General features: G+C 38.9%; 2 protein-coding genes across 5 annotated transcripts in view; one reads left to right on the forward strand and one right to left on the reverse strand.

Moving 5' to 3' along the window:
• fbxl17 (F-box and leucine-rich repeat protein 17) overlaps positions 1-9,521 on the reverse strand; it is a 225,135-nt gene extending 215,614 nt beyond the window's left edge. For 2 of the 4 annotated variants that reach the window (XM_078953147.1, XM_004072302.5), the window contains exons 1-6: positions 9,271-9,521; positions 7,354-7,856; positions 6,686-7,051; positions 5,997-6,119; positions 5,572-5,829; positions 5,252-5,383 (exon numbers count right to left, since the gene is read on the reverse strand). In XM_078953147.1, the coding sequence (XP_078809273.1) occupies positions 5,252-5,383; positions 5,572-5,829; positions 5,997-6,119; positions 6,686-7,051; positions 7,354-7,836 (1,362 nt within the window). In that variant the 5' untranslated portion in view covers positions 7,837-7,856; positions 9,271-9,521. Of the gene's footprint in view, positions 1-5,251; positions 5,384-5,571; positions 5,830-5,996; positions 6,120-6,685; positions 7,052-7,353; positions 7,857-9,154 lie in introns of all 4 variants that reach the window. The other 2 variants (XM_078953148.1, XM_020705797.3) reach the window with 1 other exon arrangement.
• A 1,886-nt stretch (positions 9,522-11,407) lies between these two features.
• On the forward strand, positions 11,408-14,558 carry prxl2c (peroxiredoxin like 2C). The gene is made up of 6 exons (XM_004072216.5): positions 11,408-11,668; positions 11,847-11,915; positions 12,006-12,059; positions 13,673-13,778; positions 13,873-14,007; positions 14,080-14,558. The coding sequence occupies exons 1-6, from the start codon at positions 11,486-11,488 to the stop codon at positions 14,208-14,210; spliced, it is 678 nt and encodes a 225-aa protein (XP_004072264.1). The 5' UTR covers positions 11,408-11,485; the 3' UTR covers positions 14,211-14,558.
• Positions 14,559-15,681: the final 1,123 nt, after the last annotated feature.

A 15,681-nucleotide genomic window follows, 5' to 3' on the forward strand; every position in this document is an offset into this window, starting at 1 on the left:
AAAGCAAATTGGCATTTTTATTTGTGGTTTTTAGCAACATCCTATCCATTTTTTCAGCTTCAGTGTGTGCCCGTTGTGGGTTTTCTTTCATTAACAGGTGAACCAACACATTTGTTTTCATCTGTACAACCTGCTGTTGAACATTCAAGGTTTCCTACCAACAGCAAACTTTTGTGTGAAGAGCAAAAGGAAGGGAAAGGTGCCCATCTCAGAGCCTCTGCCCTTAGAGGTGGTGGATGAGAAAAAAGGAATAAAAATGTTTTAAGGCACCTGGTGTAATATCTCCATCTCTGGCATAAATACTGGATGAATACCAATAAAGAAAACAACAAAAGCAGAGATACTCCAGAGTCACCCACAGAATGCTCTTCACCCAGGGCTATCCACATCCTTGGGGTGACCTGGCCCCGGGCTATAACCAGAAATAAGGGGCAAACGTGAATTTGACAGCTGTAAAAGTCCTTGGAGTTACTACAGAAACCTCAACCGCATTACCAAATCTCAGGTATCTTGATGTTTTCTATGCAACATTTCTGCAGTAAATTTCCTCTGGTTTTGACATTAAGATTTCAGCAAAAGCAGAACTTCATGAAAAATGTTTGAATGCAAGTATTGTTGAAATGTTTTCTGAAGCTACACCAACTTGTTCAGAGACGTTGCACAGCTTCCTGTCTGGAAGGTTAAACCATCTTCTGCAAAGCCTGATGTGGCTTTAACACAAAGCAAATAGGATGGAATCAGAAGTACAGATAAGGGAGGAGAAAGAAAAAATAGGTGTTGACTTGCACAGGACAAAGAATAAAAGGAAGTCTGTGAGTCTCCACGAAGGCATCCTGATGAGATTCAATTATTACTTTTTGGAGGAGGAAGAGGAGGAGGGGGAAGAGCTTGCAGCTCAAAGAGAGTGAAAGACTCATCCCTATTTTTGATTGACTTGGACAGACGGGAAGGAGCAACAAAAGCCAGCTAAAGAAAAGAAGACAACTTAAGAAGCAAAACAGTTTCAAGCACATGTTTTGAAAGGGATCCAATTACATTTTCTTATCATTTCTTTTTGTTTTTTTAATGTAGATCCCAGCTGACAACCACAACCATTTAGACAAGTGAGACCATTAGAGAAAGCCTTAGACACAACGGGCCTTACGGGTGGATACAGGCGGCGAAAAATGGGCAAACCTGTACAGGAAATATCAAAGTCTTAGACCGCTCAGTGAACCCGTAGAGTAAAAATGTTAATGCACATTTTTGTAGGGGCATGCTGCTGGGAACAGATCGAACATTTAAACAACATGGAAGGTGAAGTAGGGGCAGGCGTGTCGTACAGAATTTTTGTTTTTTTCAAGCCTCGCAAATCCTGCACAGGGCGCAAGGGGACTGTTAGTGCCGTTCATGTGATACATGTGTGCTTCTGGCGTGCAGCCTGACTGTTAGGATTCAGGAAATTAGACAAGCATGGTTTGTGTGAGCCTTCAAAGGGTGGCCTTCAGATCACCCGCACACACAATGGGTGCAGCATTTACATGCGATCAGTAAGGAGCCACTATATCCACCTTCCCAACAACCATATTTTGGCGTGAGGGCACTGTCCGACAGCATCACATGCGTGTCGTGAATGTGTGCAACTTACAGAATCATTATAAAAAAAATTCCCAACACATTTGCCACACCCACGACAATCCTACAATCCCTTTTCATAATGTCTCTTAAGGTCACACAAGCATCAAGGGAACTTCAAGACACACCTGTGGTCCTTTTAAGATGCAGCCACTCGTGTCCACAACCCTCCACAACCTAAAAACTAGTACCCCCTGTATAGCCCCCCCCCCCCCCCCCCCCCCCATTTGACAAAGAAGCCAGTTTATTATAGACATTTACGTTTGCAGATATCTTTTCTCTTTGTGTGTCAACCAAAAACGTTTGATTATGAAACTTCCAACAGCTTTTCATCTTTTCAAATGTCCAAAAAGAAAACATGACGATGAGATGTGAAACATCTTCACAAATCTTAGTTTAAACCCTGCTATGCCTTATTTCCAGCTCTTTCAAGGATTAGTTTGCTTTGTTCCATTTGGAAGAATCAAAATGTGATTTAAATATAATTTCACAAGAAGGATCTGTTTTGAATATGAGATGTGCACTCTTAGTTTTTCTCTCCTAAGTCTTGCAAAAAATAAAGATTATTGCATATAGCAATATTTAAAAAAAAAAAAATCACATCTGCATTCCAATACACATTATATTAAGAGTTTTAAGTCTGCAGTGTGAAGCTCTGCTGAGGAGGATTTTACTGCCCTCCCATGGAATTACAAATTATAACATTTTAGAAATAAGTAATAGTAAAAAAAAAAATCATAAAAACAATTTGCATTCATGTAGAACACAGCAGCTGACCCAACCTATTACTGTCCATGGAGAATTTCGCTGCTTTTTCTTTCCTATATCAGCCTTCCAGAAGGCTGTGTCCCCAGTGGTTTGAAACCTTTTAGTCGGCCAATGATCAGCTGATCCGTTATGAGAAAAGATCCCAGAAGGCATGCACTCATGCACAAGGAGGTCTTTTTAATCAAGTGTATCCTTTGAAACCAAGTACGAACTTCCACAGAAGAGAAATAAAACACTTGACGAGACATTAAACTTAATTGGAAACTAATTACAAAGGTGTTTCCTGCAAATAAATACCAATTTTTTATGTGAGCTTGAGGGGAAGAGAAATTTTGAGTTTGTCAAGCTGGTTTTACGAGCCCTGGCAGTTTCATCTGAACTAAAATCACATCAACCACACACCAACTGTATGCATATGGCAGTTCCCATGTAATTTCTACCCAAACAACAAAAAGCTAGAATAACAGTGACCCTCTCGAATCTGAAAAATGACCGTCTGTAACTGATATGGCTGTTACTGAAACATTATTAGCAGAAATAGTAATATCTCGCCAGGCAGTAATCACTAGTTTCATTTTCCATTAAATTGACAAATGGGGTTTAAAAAAGCTCCGCTTCTGTTATTAACCTAAAGGGAAATAATTCATCTAGATAACGGTTACGCGAGGAAAATATTAACCAGAGAACTGGTGAAATTGAGAACTCGAAATTAACAAATTTCAATGAAAATGAAATATCAGTGTGAGTTTTTCCTAATGAAACTGGATAAAAGGTTAAGTCGGAGGATTAACTATCAACTATCCTGAATGTCAGGATATGTTAAGATTTGTTTAAAGACCCACTCTGATGAAAGATGTGTTGTTAGCATGTTCTTGTGTCATATTTCTAATGGTGGAAGAGGATAAATATTAAGAAGGCAAGCTTAAAATTGCATTTCTGAGTATGTCTTTATTCAGATCGTTTTAAATCAGAAGCAGAACAAAAAAATGCAGTTTGAAAAAGAACTTATTTTAGCTGTAAAAAAAAAAAAAAAGGGTGGCCCACAAGCTCCCTGCTCCGCTCCATTCTAATGCATCTTGCAGACAAATAGATCCACGTATGCCTTTGTTTTCCTCGTCCAAGCTGGCATCTGGATCAAAACTGTACGGCTGGATAGCTCTGATATTGCTTGCCCGTGTTTTGTTGCACCAGTAATGTTAGGTTGGGCTTGTGAGGGGCTCTAAGCCAGCAGGAGAGAGTGTAAACATATAGCTCTCCCCACCCACAACTCAGAGGCGAATTGCTTATGAACTACAGCCACAGCTACGACTCAGGTGTTTTGATTTTGTCCAAAAACGGCATGATCCTAAAGAAAAGACCACTGGGAACGCTTTTAAACTAGATCAAAGATAATCATAGTCGGTCTTTAAAATATCTTAAAAGTGTATGTTCACATAAATAAAGTTGATGCGTCTTCAGGACAGCATCTTCTTTGGAGAATTCAAACAGGTTGCCAAATTTACATAAATCTTCTATTATGATCTGATCTTTCTATTTTTCTATTTTCTATTCAGTCAAATTAGGATTAGCTTGAAAGGAATGAAAAACCAGATTTAAGCACAACGGGAAAAAAGGCAGAAATTTGAAAAAGGAAATCAATTAACAATTTAAAAAAATAAGTTTAAAAGTAGACTCTGTTGACTTTAAGTAAATATATAAAAATTAGAGGAGGGTCATACATTTGAAGAAAATATTGAAAATCGGGGGGGGGTGTATATTTGAAAGAAATATTGAAAATTTGAAGGAAATGTGTTAAGTTGAAGAACATATTTAAATTTTGAAAAAGAATTTTCATTTGAAACTTGGATTTAAAAAATTGAAACCTACATGTGATAAATGGAAAACTGGAGAGGCTGATCTCATTCATATGTATTGGTTATGTCCCAAAATACAAGTTTTTTGGGGCAAAGTTGGTGAAACATTGATAGCTGTATTTGGAACTAAAGTTCCTTTTTGGAGTCAGGAATACAACCCTAAAATTGCCTACTAGGGGTCAGGAACTAATGGTTTTTTCAACCCTTCTGGCTCGAAGCCTAATTCTTTTGAAGTGGAAGGATGTTGCCCCACCCACAGTGACACATTGGATTAGGGAAGTGCTGTACCATATCTCAAATTAGAAAAAAATCGTTATACTGTGAGAGGCTCAGAAAGAAAATTTCTTGAGACATGGAGGCCTTTTCTGGACTTCTTTAATCAGCAGCCTACAAAGGTTCAGGATTAACTTTGGTTTTATGCACAGGTGATTGATTTTGTTGTACCTTCTGTTTGTACGGCTAAGTTCTCTTTCTTTTTTCCTTTTTCTTTTCATGTGAGTATATATGGGTGTTTTTTTCCCGTTTTTTTTCCCGTTTTTTTGTTATTTTTCTGGTTTGTGTAATATATTTGTAAAATAAAATAAACATATTAAACACTAAAAAAATTGAAACCTAAAACTATTACCAAATGAAAATAATTGTATTTGTAACAGCTGCTCTTTTGTATTTTCAACTTCTATTTTTTTTCTTTGTTTGTTTCCCTTTTGCTTTCAGTGAACAAAGTGTGTAGTGTGGGCTTTTACAGCCTTAAAACCTTTTTGATTATTGTAAAAAAATGAAATGTCTTCTTAGAAGATTTAACTTATTGTGGGTTGTTTTTAGAATGTTACCGCAATAAATGAGGGACCACTGTCCACTACTCTTTCTTTTGACCAATGTGAATTACACACCATCACTTTATGCTCAGGTAGAGAGAACACATGAAAAAACAAGTGACCAGAAACTTGAGTCACGTAAAACGGTTCCAACAGAACAAAAAAAGTACAAAACTATGAAAGAAAAGGAGGATAACTGACCATTTTGTTCTCCTGCAAGTAGAGCCTCTGCAGTTTTGGACATCCTTTGACCAACGCCACCATGCCCTCATCTGTGATCCCGTAGCACTGTCCTAAATGGATATCCCTCAATTCACTGCAGTGTGTTCCCAGCTAGAAGCAAGAAATGGGGATTTAATGACTAAAGGAAGCAAAGACAAGTAAATGAAACCATCAATTGTGTCTGTCTGATATTAAAAACGTTAACCAGATATTCTTTGCATTTGTTACGGCCCTGGGCCGTATCAGTATGTTCCTGTTGCCAGTCGTAACACATTCTTAGAGAAGCTTGAAAAAAATACCTTCTTCAGTGATGCATCTGTCAGTTTATCCTGGTTTCCAACATGCACCTTGACCAAGAGAGGGCAGTGTGAGGCCAAAGCGGACAGGGAGATGTCTCCCAGCTGCTTGCACCTGTAGGCTGTGTACTTTTGCAGGCCTGGACAGCGTGAGGCCAAGGAGGACACACCATGATCGTGCACCCCCCTGCAATCCGAGATGTTGATCTCCGTCACATTCTGCCTTCGAGAAGCAATTTTCACAAGGAGATCGTCGTTAACCTGAAACAAATGACATAAAAATCAGATCTTGCATAGTTTTTACAGGCATACTCATATCATATGGAATTACTGAATTTTTTTAAATACACAGAAACTAAAAAAACAACAGCAGGAAGTAATATTTTTACAAAATTCAAAGACCAGCTTCAGAGCGTGACATCTCTTACTTGTTGTAGGCCACTGAGGTCGATTTGCTTCCAGAACTGAAAGTCCAAGCAGAGGTCCCTCCAGTATTTGCAAACCAGAGAGGCACAAAGACAGCGTTCCTTCACTGTCAGGTGGGACAACACCTGTGGTGGGAGGAAGAGGAGGAGGCATTTCTGATTAACAACTAATGCTCGTTTGACAAAACAGTTTATAACAGGGAAAATCCTTGTTAATTTCATTGCGCATTTATCATAAAACACAAAAAATATCATTGTATTGACATAGTTAGTTGACATAGTTGAAGTCCCACTCTGATCATCTTTTGATCTATTTTTAAAGTATTCCCACTTTATTGACGCTATCCAGCCGTAGAGTTTAGAGCCAGATTAGGAAAACAATGACAGATATGGATCTATTTGTCTGCAAGTGGATGCATCAGAATGGAGCGGAGGAGGGAGCTTGTGGACCGCCAGTTGTATTTGATGTCACAAAGAAGTTCTCTTTCAAACTGCATTTTTTCGTCTTCTCCTGATTCACAACTATTTGAGTAAAGAAATACTCAACAATGCAATTTGAGCTACATTTTCTTTACATATGCCTTCCATTATCAGATAAAGGCCACAAGAACATGCTAAAAAAAACACGTTTTAATCGGACTGGGTCTTTAAGTAAATGGGAACAAAAAATGATGAACTAAAGCCCTTCTGACCTTGAGAAGGATGGAGGAAGGCAGGTGGTTGATACTTAAGTGATCAACAGCATCAGAACTTCTCGCCTGAGAGTCGTCATAGTGATTCAGGCAGCAGGGGGAGGAGTCTGAGCTGTGGGGCGAGTCCATTTGAAGGCCCAGCCCGCAGCAGCCATCAGCAGGCAAGGAGGCGGATGCAGAGGAAGAGGAGGACGAGGAGGGAACTGGGCATAGTGGAAGGTGGCAGTGGCCAGTTTCAGAGTTGGAGCCAGCCTCTTCTCCTCCCGTTCCGTCGTGCTCCAGCCCTCCGTCAGGAGCGGCAAAGGCACAGCGCGGCTGCTTGCAAGGGGTGCACCTGTGCACCTCGGAGCACTTCCTCTTACACACCTGCAGGCAGAAACACACAATCATGTAAAGGTGTGCTTTTCAACCAAAACACACCAGGCTCACATTCAGCTGATTATCTTATTTATTCACTGATGAAAATGTCTTCCACTTCTGACCATCTAAAGTTATATCTAACCAGCCTTCTTTCAAGCCCAAACACAAACCTCTCTTTTAAATAAATGATCAAAATATGAATATTTACTCCTCCAAGAGTAACCAGCTGAAGGCACCATGAAGCAAAACAATTTGACCCATCACCACAGATTCCTGCTGCACCTTTTCAATGTGAGGTTAGTGCCTACCATCTCAGTGTAGTCGACGGTGCAGTTGGGTATAGGCACAGGAACGGGCACAGTCACAGACACACCAGCCGTTCGGAAAAGAGCCGGCGCTGGAATCAGTTTGGCAGGAACGGCGGATAAAATGCCCCTCCCCTGGCCCTCCCAGATCCCCAGCTCCCTTGGGGACAACAGGTACTTGGAGCACTCCTCAGGTGAGGCGATTGTTGCGTATCGCTCGGCGAGTTTTGAGGCAGCTGCTGGTCCGAGGCCGACGCCCCCAATGTGCGCGACACTGATTCCGGTGATTGTGTTGTGGCAACACCCGTTCACGCCGGCCTCCAGATGGTCACCGTCGTCGTCCAGACCACTGCTATTGCTGTGGACGAGGAAACAGAGCATGCACGGGCCCTGCAGGAAACAGTTCCTCTTCTTCTTCTTCTTGTGCTGCAACTTGCGGGTCCTCTTCTTCAGGCGTAAACCATTTTTCGAGAAAAGATGGCCCATATAGAAGATTCAAGGTAACTCTTGGAGAAAGAAAAAGAAACAGAAGGGAATCTTACATTTGAATAACATTTATGAGAGAAAAAAAAAAGAGTTAATTAAGTACTAAAAGTGTTTAATCATTCCTCTTGAATCTTTAGACAAAAACTTTTCAGGGTTACTTCAAAAATATTGACATTGGCAATAAAAAAAGCAAAGTTAAGTTAACATTTATGTCAGCAGAGGATTTCATGTTTAACTTGAGAAAGAGGTTGACAGTAACCTGGAAATAAATGACAAGCCAACTGATTGACCCAGAAGAACTCTGCATTCAGGCTAAAATATAGGCTTGGTTAATTGGTCCAGTCATGTGACAGAACTGAGTAGTAAATCATTCCATTCACAATTACAGGTTGTGTATAACTATCACAGAAAAATGGAATTAAACATTATACAACTTTTTAGAGCTTATTAGAGGCCACGTAGAAAGTTTGGTTTTACTGGGAATCTTCCACGAATGAATGTGGAAAACATCAAATAAAAGAAACTCTGGAAATAAGATCTTTTCCAAATGAAATTCCTTTTATAAACAATTTTTTTTATTTTAACATAAAATGAATGTTTTTTTTAATCAGTTTTTAAAAATTGGACTGTGGTTGTACAAAGCCTGAAGAACACCAATTAAAAAGGCTGTGAAACAAACAGCACTCCCTTACCTCTGAAACATTGCTTCTCTCCATCTATTCACCACAGCCCATAATAACATGACTGCTTTGGCCAATTTTATAAGAGTATATTTTATTGCTGCTTTGATGTTTGTTTTCAACTATGTCACTATTTTATTTAAAGCGACCTTGAGTTTCAAGAAAGACAATTTATTATTATTATTATTATTATTATTATTATTATTATTATTATTATTATTATTACTGTGTATTAAAGCTAAATATTGCATACAATGTTTGATTACACACAAGATTAAGGTTTCCATAAATAAACGGCTTTTTTCCTGTAAACTGCTAAGTTCTTCCAATGAACAAAAATGAAAAGGGAAATCCTTAATTGACTTATCAATCAGGTTTTTCTCAACTTTTGACATTGACTGCAACTTTTGTGAGTCAAAGTTAATGTGATAGAAATTGGCCATCGGTTTTAATGCCTAAACTGCTCGTCCTCCTTGTCGAATCTGTAAACAACGAGAGCTCCATCCATGCATCTGCTGCTCTCGACTGCTGCAAACACAAAGATGTAGACACTGAACAGGTGGTCGGGTTTTACCACACACAAACAAAGCAGCCAAACGCTTATCCCACACTTTGCAAAATGATAAATATCCGCTCACAGTTTCAAACTCCTTTGGAGACAACAGCTAGGAGCCCTCTGAGAGGCTAACCTGCTCCTCCATCATCAGACAGATGCTAAGCTAGCTGTTCTCCTCCAACATGGAGCAGCTCTCACCACTTGACACGCTGCTCCCTCCGTCCGGACGCTCTTCACATAATACTGCGCGGGTTGACGGTAGCGGTGAGCGCTGACACGGAGAAAGGCGGCCGCAAACACACAACCGCCGAAGCGTCTGTTCAGACTCCAGCAGCTTGGCTCTGCTGCACTTGAGCACAACACTTCCGCAGCGAAGGGGGGCAGAGCTACAGAAGCCGGCGAGGACAATTTCGACAGCAAACTTGCTTAATAACAGGTAGAAGAATCCCAGACGACTGATGATCAGATGATTAAGAGGGTGACATTTTTCCATCACCTGTAGATTTGTATTTATTACTCGTTTAATCCTGGGAGTAATTTTATTGTTTCAAGAAAAATATCACGCAGAGAGTATGCAAATTGGACTTTGAATACACAAAGTAAATATAAAATGTGAGAGACCGGGATTTAATCGGATACAATAAAAATTTCATAGGATGCAAAAAATCATCCTGAAGATACCAAAAAGGAACCAACCAAATAAAGATGTATTTTTGTTGTATTACTCCTGTCCAGCTGCTTCTGTGTTGGACAGTTAACAATCTGGTTCATGCATGTTGTTTACATGGAAGGTGCACGTCAATATAAACCTCTTTTATATTCGAAGAAATGTCTTTTGTTTTAGGCTCTAGACCTTAAGAAAAAGAATTTGATGCTAAACGATGGTGAAGAATATGTATAGAGAGAAATCGTTGGAGAAATAAAAGAACAGAAAAACATTTACCTGGAGAAAGAAATGAGAGAAGTAAATAGAAAAATGACACACAACCAAAGATGAGCAAGGATTAACAAATGTCAGTTATACAAAATTGTGCTTTTGTTATCCACACACAACATACATATCCACTCTAAATTGTGCCAGATGAAAAAAGCATTTTTACACAAAAAAATATGAAGAAAAAAGACAAACAAAATGGTGATACAGAAAGAGAAACATAAAAACACCTTCTTCAAACTCAACAAACTATAACAAGTGGGAAAAAAAACATTTCATATTTAAAAATAGAAACAAAACCTTCATGCAAAAATCTATAACTAAAGTATACATAAAACACGCATTGCCCTCAACCCCCCACCAACTCCCATTGTGAAACATTAAATAGCTTAAATAAGAACAGGAATAGAAATGTGGTTTAATGAAGGCATTACAGGGCTGCACGGTGGTGCAGTGGTTAGCGCTCTTGCCTCACAGCAAGAAGGCCCCCAGTTTTAGTCCTGGCTGTGGGACCTGAAACACAACACCAATGGGGACCTTTCTGTGCTTCATAGGTTAACTGGTTACTCTAAATTGTCCATAGGTGTCATTGTTTGTGTGTATGGGTGTGTGATCTGTGACCCTGCGACAGACTGCCAACCTGTCCAGGATGTCCCCTGCCTTTGCCCAAAAGTGGCCAGAAACGAATAACATCTGTTGATTTCCTGATCTCTGTTGTTTTTCTAAAATGAAATTGTTGTATTTTGTGTGTCATACACTTTTTGCTCTACTTGTAAAAAACACGTTTTTTTATGATGTATTACTTTACAAGTGTTATACTGTGAAAGCATTCTGTTAAAGTCCTGCAAGACATCATTTGTACCCCAGTTTCCCCAGGATTTGTGTGTTCAGAGAAACTAAACAACACATATTTTCAAACACATTTCTGCAATTTAAAACAAAAATACAAAGCTTGTATAATTGTATGTAGGAAAATGAAAAAAAATCAATCATTTGGGTATCTATTTTGAATCTTAGTTTAATTAAATAATAGCTTTACTGTAGACTTCTTTTAACCTAATAATAATGAATATTTATAGTTCATCATACAGTCTGAGAAAACCTTTCTTTGTTACATTTGGTTAAATGTATGCCAACTAAACTAATGTAAAAAAGCAAAAACAAATAAAATAAATAAATGATAAACAGTTACCATATGCATTTTAATATTGGTGAACAAAAATAAATTTCTGTTAACAAGTTGAACAAGAGATAAGATCATTTTATTTAAAAGGTTTACAACACAAAGGAGATTTTAAACAGTGTTAACAGAATGATAATCAATCGCTTCTGTGCACTAAAAGCGCATATTTTTCAGTGCGTCTGTGTGCGCGTGCACGCAGAGTTATGGGCGGAAACGTGCAGTCTGGCTGCAGCTTTTCCAGCCTGAACGGCAACTCACAGAATAACACGCAGTGTCGGGAAGCAAGAAGGAAAAAAATGGCTGCAACTGTTCCACCAGTAACCCGACAAATAACCAAAGACAGCCACAGGAAAAAAACTGAAAACCCGCCTGTAGATCTGCAAGAGGCGCAAGACTGCTTGATCTACGACCGACACGGAGTCTCCATTCCGTTCAAGTCCTTATATCAAGACAGGAAAGTTATCATCGTTTTTGTTCGGGTAGGAAAAAACTGTTGCTGTTCTTTCTTATTTTGTGAAAAACTCTTTCAGGCAGGCTGGACATGAATTAGATTAGAAAACCTAACGATGCTCAGAACTTCTTATCCAGGACTGGAGAAAAAAAAAACCTTATTGAAACCTTGGAGTCCTGCTTTTTTAATGTCATGTATTCCTGCAGAACTTCTTATGCTACAGCTGCAAGGAGTATGTAGAAGATTTAAGTAAAATACCCCAAAAAGCCCTGGAGGTGAGTCCCAGAGCTGCCATTTTTAAACCACTTTACGATCCTTAAATAAATATATTCAAAGGTATTACTACATTGTTGATGTCTTTCTAGGATGCTGCAGTCAAATTGGTTGTGATTGGTCAGTCCTCCCATCACCACATAGAGGTAAAGTTGTATTATCATGCAAACATTTTATGAAGTGTTTATTTAAACAACGCATTAATCCACATTATATTGTCGGAATAAAACAAAAAAAAATGTTTTTTGAAACAAACTTATTGTCAGAAACGTGTCAGTAACATTGACTGTATAAGAGACCTGGATTGAGTGGTCCCTCCCCCCTGGCGTTCCAAACAGGAAGTTCGCACTGGCTCCAAGAAGCCAAACTCCCAGACTTCTATTAATAAATGAACAGCTGTTACTATGTCATATTTGTCAGAATAACCATTCTTGCTCTGCTACTTTTTAAAAAAATATATTCTTGCATCTGATTTGTTAAAAAAAAATCAAAGAATACTTTTATAACACAGATACCTGAACCAAGTTTTCAATCATCTTTCAGGGCAAAAATATTATTCATTTTTTGTTTTTACAAATCAGCAACTTTATTTGATTGAATATTAATTCTCTGTCAAATGTTTGCGGCTGGTTTAAACTTGGACTGTCTCAATAAATCTGTATTTGGAGGAAAGCTCCTGGTTTTGTCTGTTAACAGCAGCTTTATTTTTCTTTGAAGCCGAAGACCGTTATTCTGGTTCCTCACTGACACTTTTCTCCTCGAAGAAACTTTCCAAATACGTTTAATTGTTTGGTTTCTATCAGCCTTTTAGCTTTGGGACTACTAACTTAGCTGTCCAATAAGCTGCTTAAAATCACATGACGCGTCAAGACAGACGGATGTGGTGAACAGAATCCGGTGCTTTTCCAAAATAAAACTTCCGTCAGTATCAGAAAATAAACAGCCACAAAGAATCAAAGTTGGCGTATGTATTTATTTTTCTCCCTGCAGCCTGGTACCAAGTGACCCACGGACTGACACCACTGAAATTACATTTCACCGTTGGCATGAGTGTGTTGTTTTGCCCCCTAAACTCATGGAGATGATTCGTTGGGGACCCTGGGGGTTGGGGACCACTGTCTTAGATCACACAAGCAGACTAACTGAACATACCTGGTAACATTTGTTTTGCTCTTTCACTTTCTAAATTTTTACATTCAAATTCTCCTCCCTACCACATCCTCACTGGGCATGTTCAAACACCTTTCAGGTTTGTGTGATCAGATGGCACCGGGAGCCAAAAGAAAAAACACTCAGTTAATCAAATCAATAAGAAGCAGATGAGTCACAAAAAGCCTTACCAGTTCATCCTGTTTACAGTAGCTGGTATGACCTGAAGCAGTTTCTTCTCTGCTCTCTGACGATTCTACCCTTGCTCTAGGCAAAATTGATTGTTGTCATTGTAATGCAAAGTTATTCTTTCAATCATATCAATACTAACAGAAAACAAGGATACGATGAAACATGCAGTTTATCACCTTTTTTATCTTATCTGAATAAGCAGAAAGCACTAAGTTTGATGCTTAGATGAGACACAAGAGGAGCTGAACAATGTAAACCACAACAGTTAAGGTGACAAAACTTTATCATTTCCCTTGAACCATGTGCATACTGTTGTTTTCTTTCTTGCCAATTTAATATTGAAATAAGCATCAACCATGTGACATGTTGGTAAAATCCATGTTTGTTTGTTTGTTTGTTTGTTTTGTCCTTCATCTAGCCGTTCTGTTTGCTGACTGGGTATTCTTATGAAATGTATGTAGATCCAGAAAGGTGCATTTATCAAAAGCTTGGTATGAAGAGAGAAGAGACGTTCACAGAGTCTGGTAATGTGTGTGCATGTGTGTAACAGTGGATTTTTTTTTTTCTTATAGCCTAATAAACTAAATCTTTTAAACATTTGTTTATTTGACTATTCAGCAAACCCCAGCCCTCATGTGAAGTCCGGTTTGTTAATGGGACAGCTGAAGAGCATATGGAGGGCAATGACCAGCCCTGCTTTTGACTTTCAGGGTGACATGTATCAGCAAGGGGGGGCTCTCATTGTAGGACCGGGTGAGTCATCTCAATTCTTTAAGGCTCCAGGTCTAATATTTCTCTCTAATCATATTTTATTTTTCCTTTCAGGTTCCCAAGTTCACTTTTGTCACTTTGATATGAACCGTTTGGATCACATTCCCATCAATTGGCTCCTTCAGCTTGCTGAAGTTGGAGAAACTGTGGACTTTAGCAATAGGCCAAAAATCCTCCATGTTTAGCTCGTTGTAACTGGGAAGATTACCTTGGGCTGTTATTTACATGTTTGAACAAAACCTCGAAGTTGTTATATCCTCAAACTGACACTGATCCAAAGAGCTCTGGTGATACGAGGAATGTGGGTGGAAAGCAATTAAAGTTTGGACTCCTTGGTCCTATTTATCATTCTATTCATTCTTGAGATGTTTTGAAATTTGCCCAAGGTCATTGTCCAACTTTGAAGTAAGTAGGCTATAAAAAAAGATTTAGCACATTATTATTATTATAGTTACTAATATTATTTAAAAGTCTGTTGTATTCATGGTATCGTATTAATAATATGTTGTGAAAATAAAAAAATCATAACCATATTCCTCTCTACAATATTGCATTTTTTAGCCATTTCGATGAAACCTCTTTTAAAGAACTTTTAACTGCTGGATTTTAATTGATCTGAGGCCTGAATTCCAGCTAGAATCTTGATGCTTTTGTTAGTTATTTAATCTGATGTAGATGTGTTGTCCTGCTTTTTGGCAGAGATTAAGCTGTAAAACCTTGAAGAAATTCACACATTCATCACTATGAAAAAGGAAGAGTTTGTGGTTGACAATCAAAAGAGTTTTGATAGTTGTTTAAATAATGCAGCTCTGTGCCCTTTCACCCATTGCATTCATTAGCCTTGCTAACATTCAGGAACACCTGGCTTTTATCATCAGCGTAAAAGCTTCAACTGACATGCAGTCCTGTGTCAAATGACTCTTCAGGTATTTCTCAACTTCAGTTTGCACCGGTGGGAATGGAAACGTGATACTCAGATGGGTGCACTGTTGCTCAAGTCTGCCGTGCACGACGCCTGAAAATGAACACAGAGCAGCTTAGAAGCACAAATTTTCTGATTATAGCTTGTCATAATGAAATCTAATGAGAGCTCCAACCCCCTCCCAACACAGGAAGAAACTGATCAAGAGTTTCTAGTCTGCAGGACAGCTGCTAGTCTGCTCTGAAGCCAGCTGTGCTGGGATATTTTCCTTGATCCATTCGAAAAGAAAAAAAAAGAGAGATGCAAATGTTGAAACAGCGCTTTTGGATAAATATGAACATCCATTTGCATCAGAATAGTCTGCTGACCTACGGAGATAGAGAATTATGGTAGCAATGCTTAAGCCAAGCGGCTGGAGGCAATAAGAATCAAGGCACTGCTGCCTTAGTGGGTCAAACTACATTTAAAAAATGTGAGGGAAAACAGTAACATAGCTAATGCAATAGAGAGAAACCACACCCTATTACCAAACCAGAAAGTCTTAGACTATAGAGGGCAGTGGGCTACAGCAGTACTTTATTGCTGTAGGAAACTTTTCAGACAGAAGGCAGTGATTGGCCGTGTTTTTGCATGGCTATGAGAATGGTTGGGGAAAATCCACAAGGCCAAAAAAAAACCACGAGTTCCCAGATGCTTCTGGTTTGCATGATGATGACCCAGGAATGCAGCAGACA

The sequence above is a fragment of the Oryzias latipes genome, chromosome 9 (genome assembly GCF_053564925.1).
Source record: "Oryzias latipes strain Hd-rR chromosome 9, Olatipes_Hd-rR_3.1".
NCBI lineage: Eukaryota > Metazoa > Chordata > Actinopteri > Beloniformes > Adrianichthyidae > Oryzias > Oryzias latipes.

Bases quoted from the DNA above. Each gene is read 5' to 3' on its own strand.
- prxl2c (XM_004072216.5), top strand. From the start codon at position 11,486: ATGGCTGCAACTGTTCCACCAGTAACCCGACAAATAACCAAAGACAGC. The intron at 11,916-12,005 runs GTGAGTCCCAGA...ATGTCTTTCTAG, and splicing joins TACCCCAAAAAGCCCTGGAG to GATGCTGCAGTCAAATTGGT. The intron at 13,779-13,872 runs GTAATGTGTGTG...TTGACTATTCAG, and splicing joins AGAGACGTTCACAGAGTCTG to CAAACCCCAGCCCTCATGTG.